At 29.9% G+C, this 6,000-nt stretch overlaps 2 protein-coding genes across 2 annotated transcripts; both read right to left on the reverse strand.

The window, feature by feature from the left end:
* Positions 1-26: 26 nt before the first annotated feature.
* LOC111404985 (alpha carbonic anhydrase 7-like) lies at positions 27-765 on the reverse strand. The gene is made up of 3 exons (XM_023033704.1): positions 462-765; positions 321-374; positions 27-231 (listed from the first exon to the last, which is right to left on the reverse strand). Exons 1-3 carry the CDS (start codon positions 624-626, stop codon positions 148-150), a joined length of 303 nt encoding a protein of 100 aa, XP_022889472.1. The 5' UTR covers positions 627-765; the 3' UTR covers positions 27-147.
* A 1,415-nt stretch (positions 766-2,180) lies between these two features.
* On the reverse strand, positions 2,181-5,399 carry LOC111404986 (alpha carbonic anhydrase 7-like). The gene is made up of 7 exons (XM_023033705.1): positions 5,241-5,399; positions 4,891-5,102; positions 3,516-3,622; positions 3,279-3,393; positions 2,624-2,791; positions 2,483-2,536; positions 2,181-2,393 (listed from the first exon to the last, which is right to left on the reverse strand). Exons 1-7 carry the CDS (start codon positions 5,323-5,325, stop codon positions 2,310-2,312), a joined length of 825 nt encoding a protein of 274 aa, XP_022889473.1. The 5' UTR covers positions 5,326-5,399; the 3' UTR covers positions 2,181-2,309.
* Between the last annotated feature and the right edge of the window lie 601 nt (positions 5,400-6,000).

A 6,000-nucleotide genomic window follows, 5' to 3' on the forward strand; every position in this document is an offset into this window, starting at 1 on the left:
AGGAAATATCTAAACAAATGCTTCAAACATTTTTTTTTATTTCAATAATTGGCTATAATGTACTAAAAACTAATGAAAAAACGATTTAGTACAATAGTGTTGGCTGGTGATGAGGATCAAAATTAATAAAATGTTAGTGATCAATGATCAATCACTTTTATCTCCTGGACCATAAAGGTAAACATCTCGACTGTTATGTGGTTGCAATGGTCTTGCATTTTCTTCTGCATACTGCAAACAATTAAATCAATAATAAAATAATTATATTAATTAATATCTGATTAAGTTTCAAAATAACTCGGCAATGCTTGATAACTTACGTCGTGGACGGCTTCTCTAAGCAACTTAACTTGATCTTTTGAAACAGTCTTCACCTAAAAATGGTTCAAATTAATAATGATTAATTAATTGGTGAAAGATTTAAAATATAGAGTTTGTTTGTGTTTTAATTAAGGCCATACCTTAGTGTTTAAAGTCCAGATAACACCTTCGGTACATGGAGGAACAGTAAGTGATCCCATGTATCTGTAATACCTTTGACTGTTCATTTTAATATCTTTAGGGTTAATTATTCCCATATTTCTTTCTTCATCCTTCTGATCAATCATGGATGATATATTTGTCATTAACTGCAGAGTGAGATCATGGGAACATTGCAGTTAAAAAGAGAATGGCAATAATGAACAGTACTACAAAAAAGAACTAATATAGATGAATTTTCTTAAGAATAAGATTTCATTTATTGTTATTCCTAATAATTAAATTGAGTAGTATGCACTGTTCTAAAAAGCGTCATTTAGGAGCACACATCGCACTTTTTATTATTATTATTATTATTTTAATTTTTGCTTTTTTTGGCTCCTAGTCACGCTTTTTTACACTTTTACTCTTTTTTAAAAATACTTCTGCCATATTCTTGGAAATTGAGGCCTTAGAAAATGTTTGACCAAAAAAGAAAAAAATAATAAAAATTTATTCCCTTTACTCATTATTCAATTCACTGTGGCCAACCCAACTCTACTTTTCAGAACATTAAGCCGTCCATAATTCATGATTGGAAATACAAATGCACCGACCCTTTTCCAAATCAATTTAGGCCAGTTTGTGGCCCTTTAATTTCAAAAATTAGAGTATGGAATTGTGATTGATGTTGAAATGTGTGATTAAAAAAAATTGATATATGTGCAGTATTATTATAATGGAGAATGTGTGATTGAAAATAAATATTATAGAAAAAACAATGTGATAAAATGTGAGAGAATGATTGACAAACAAGAGCTTAAAATGAATATAGCATAAGTGTACAGTACGGCATCCCAAATCTTGAGAATCACTAATTCATGCTTTCTAATGACATTCAATTTAACAGTTGTCAAAATATTCAATAGCGATATTTTATTCTAATTTTAGATCTTAATCCATAAATCTACAATAAATGAGTAAGGATCAATAAGTGGAAAACAATAATCTTTAAAGGAAAATTAAGAATTCTTTAACATGGCTCTGATACCACATGTGAGCAATTAACCTTAATTCCAAGATTTTGAGAATTCTATGATTTTCACATATAGGTTAATTGATCAAAAAACATACCCTGATCCACTGCAATAATTGAGTAATTGAATTTGCAAAAAATAAACTGTTAATTTAAAGAAACAATTCTCTCACTTTTCCTCTCTATAATTGAATGATTTAATTGATGGGTTCATTCACGTTTATAAGCAAAGAGAAGCAATTTCTTATGGGCCATAAAAAGTACCTACTTTTCATTAAAGTGAATTATTATAAAACTGTCATTTCTCAATTGGGCCAATAGGATTTAGCAATATTAATTACTTTTAATTAATTCTTTAATATTACATGTGCCACAAAATTAATTGGTTTTACAATGAGAAAATGAATTTGTAGAAAGAAATTATTAAACATGAAGTTCATTTGATAACTGACCATTGGACATCAATACAAATGCTAGACATTAATGCACTCAGTTGATTATGATTAGAGACGAATCATAAGTTTCTTATAATTATAATATATTTTGAGACAATTTCAAAGTCACCCTACGAGGTATCTGAATATTAGACGAAAAAGTAAACTTCAAAATTGTCTCTATAATTTGCTCTAATATTTTCCAAGAAGATATATTAGAATTTCAAAGTCAAAGGAAATATCTAAACAAATGCTTCAAACATTTTTTTTTATTTCAATAATTGGCTATAATGTACTAAAAATTATTGAAAAAACGATTCAGTACAATAGTGTTGGCTGGTGATGAGGATCAAAATTAATAAAATGTTAGTGATCAATGATCAATCACTTGTATCTCCTGGGCCATAAAGGTAAACATCTCGACTGTTATGTGGTTGCAATGGTCTTGCATTTTCTTCTGCATACTGCAAACAATTAAATCAATAATAAAATAATTATATTAATTAATATCTGATTAAGTTTCAAAATAACTCGGCAATGCTTGATAACTTACGTCGTGGACGGCTTCTCTAAGCAACTTAACTTGATCTTTTGAAACAGTCTTCACCTAAAAATGGTTCAAATTAATAATGATTAATTAATTGGTGAAAGATTTAAAATATAGAGTTTGTTTGTGTTTTAATTAAGGCCATACCTTAGTGTTTAAAGTCCAGATAACACCTTCGGTACATGGAGGAACAGTAAGTGATCCCATGTATCTGTAATACCTTTGACTGTTCATTTTAATATCTTTAGGGTTAATTATTCCCATATTTCTTTCTTCATCCTTCTGATCAATCATGGATGATATATTTGTCATTAACTGCAGAGTGAGATCATGGGAACATTGCAGTTAAAAAGAGAATGGCAATAATGAACAGTACTACAAAAAAGAACTAATATAGATGAATTTTCTTAAGAATAAGATTTCATTTATTGTTATTCCTAATAATTAAATTGAGTAGTATGCACTGTTCTAAAAAGCGTCATTTAGGAGCACACATCGCACTTTTTATTATTATTATTATTATTTTAATTTTTGCTTTTTTTGGCTCCTAGTCACGCTTTTTTACACTTTTACTCTTTTTTTCTTTAATTACTAAATGATTTTTATATTTATTTAAAAATTTAATATAATATTAAAATAAGAAAATGCTTTTTTATTTTTTTTTACGTGTAGCCTAACCCGATGCTTGGCCTTCAAGTCCCGCCGCGCTTTACCCTTTATACTTTTTAGAACATTGGTAATGTGTGTGACGTAATAAGTAAGGAATATTGTCATGTATCTAGTGTTATTTCGGATTTTTTACCTTGGAGAGAAATTTGTCAGGTTTGCCAATCTTGTAGAAGACGCCAGTAACAGCTGTCCTGCTCCTCACATTTAGGTCGGACGTTTGGTGTACCAAGTGCAGTTCCATGTCGTACCTGTAAGAGGTGTGTAATACTTGAGCATCTATTCTGATATGTACAATGGAAAAAATAAAAAAATAAAAAATAACAAACAAGCCCAGTAGCCCACAGAGTCATGAAGTGCCAAATGCTAATACCTTCTACCATTAATAGTGTGCTCAGAAGGAGAGTGCCAATGTGCTTGTTGAAGTGGGTACTCTGTCCCATTGATCAAAATTGATCCTGCATCACCATGCCAACGAAGCTGCATGTGGAGAGATTTCGATAGTTAATTCTTGAACTACATCGTCTAAAATCAGAAGACATTAATATTCATCTTCAACACATCAGCTCACATGCAGACTCAACTCATTTTATGTTACATTTTCAAAATAAAATTCCAGTGATTACAAGCAGAACTAGAAAAATATTTTTTACGATGGGCTAGGGTCATTTTTAATTAATTTTATTATTATTATTATTTTTTTTTTTTTTTATAATTTAGTTGAAAAGTAGACCAATTTTATGAGGTAGAAGTATATTTTAAGCCAAAGGTTAATCCTTTTCTTTTCTTTTTTTTTTCCCCCTAATTAACTTTTATTCAGTTAAAATGAACTAAAAGAAAAATTTGAGCCAAACTTTACACTAGACTATATCCCGAAAATCATTTACATTTTGTTATGCCCCTGGTTGTGATACTTATCGCTTTGATAGTATATATACAAATACACATATGTTCATCCAACAGCTAGAGCTAAAAATTTGCTGGTAATATTTTTATAAAAATGTAAATTAGAATTATGATGACAGCTTCTTCTTTAATATGTGGCGATTGATTTTAGCAGAGACGGGGAAATTTTTTTAATATTGGACTGATATATTGAAAAAAATAAAATTTTCATAAAAAAAGATTTATCCTCTTAGAAAATTATTGGGCCTGCCCAGACCTATCCCCCTCCCTCCGCTCCTGGAGTTGAATTAACTTGTGTAAAACTCAAGTTATTAGTAAGGAGACATAATAAACTAAGAGCGTTAAAGGAAAAATTTATATTATAATTTGTAATAGCCACCAACATAGATTTTATCTGCACATTTTACATATTCATCAACTTTTTATCTACACATTTGGTATGACTCACTTAAAAAGCTAACAAACAAAAACTAATTAGTTTAAATTATGCCCTAAGCCAACTATCAATCCTCATAAGCTACATGATCATTCAAGGAGGAGTTGAATTACAAAATACTGGAAAATATAAAGAATGCAATAATTGGTATTACACCCACATGAAGCCAAATAATATTAGAAATTTGCTATTTGTACACTGATTCACATTTGCATTGTTGTCAAGTGTTAATTGGATGAAAAAACTGTTTGAAATTTAAACTATTCAATAAAATAATGACACGTGACAAAGTATAAACTAAAGTGTATACTATAGTGTACATGTAGCAAAGTTCATAATATTATTTCATGTTGGTAAATAGACATAGAAAGATGCCTTAATTATGGTTTAATTAAGCTCTCCTTACCGAAATATCATGACCTCTATTCCTGAGAGTGGCATTGAAAGGCTTATAATTTCTTTTTTCTGGCTTTGTAATTACTCTTACTCTTTCATTGGACATATCTATGGGAGACTGCAATTTACCATCCTTGCATGCTGCCCATTCTTTCTTCAACTCGCCCCATTTTCTCGGACCCTTATCACTTCCCTTTGCGTAATCAAATTCTCTCTCATCCTCTGCAAAAACAAGAAAACAAAACAAAAATCCCAGTTCAGATTCAAGAAAGTCCTGAAAGAAAAGAACACAGAGACGTGCACATATAAACACATTCAAGTATTCAACTATGTATGTTCATAAAACATTTCTTGCATTACCAACTTCTTGAGCATTTACAGAATTTGCACCGAACAAGAACACCAAGGCCAGAATTGAAGCAAGAGTATATGTGGCTTTCTTCATTGCTTTTTTTTCGTGTGTTTTTGAAGAAACAATAATTTTAGCAGGTGGACTGAAAATTCTTGATTTAGATGATGGATTTAGACTTTGTACTACGGGTTTATATATCAAGAATTGTGGGTATAAAATATTGGGTTCGGTAATTCACCCTCCCTCCCTCCTACTATTTTAGTTATAACCATTATAAAATAGTAAATCGAGGCTAAAATTTTGGGCTACACGCTTTAGTATTGTAATATCAGTGGGGTCTTAACCTTACGAAAAAAGAATAAACAGTAATTTTATAGAAAAAGGCCAACCACTACCTGCTGCACAGAAATCTCCAAAATGGCAAAAAGACAGCATTAGAACTATTTTTTAAAGTTAATTACATCTATTGTCATTAAAGTTTTCAGTAATCAATAATCACTGAAATTATTTTTATGATAATGGTTACTAATGACTTGTATTCACGTATTAAGTTTATGGATAATTTATGTATTTATTAGTTATTACATGAGAGACCGATACTTACTACAGAATGGCTTGACAATTTATTGATATATACCCATCACCAAACTAATTTAACAATAGAAAAAAATTGAGAAATTTTATAGAATTAAGTTTCACGATCGTTAAATTATGAAGAACGAACTTAATAATGGAGGAAGAAATAGAGATGGTTTGAAAATTGAATGA

Source organism: Olea europaea, chromosome 11 (assembly GCF_002742605.1).
Source record: "Olea europaea var. sylvestris chromosome 11, O_europaea_v1, whole genome shotgun sequence".
NCBI lineage: Eukaryota > Viridiplantae > Streptophyta > Magnoliopsida > Lamiales > Oleaceae > Olea > Olea europaea.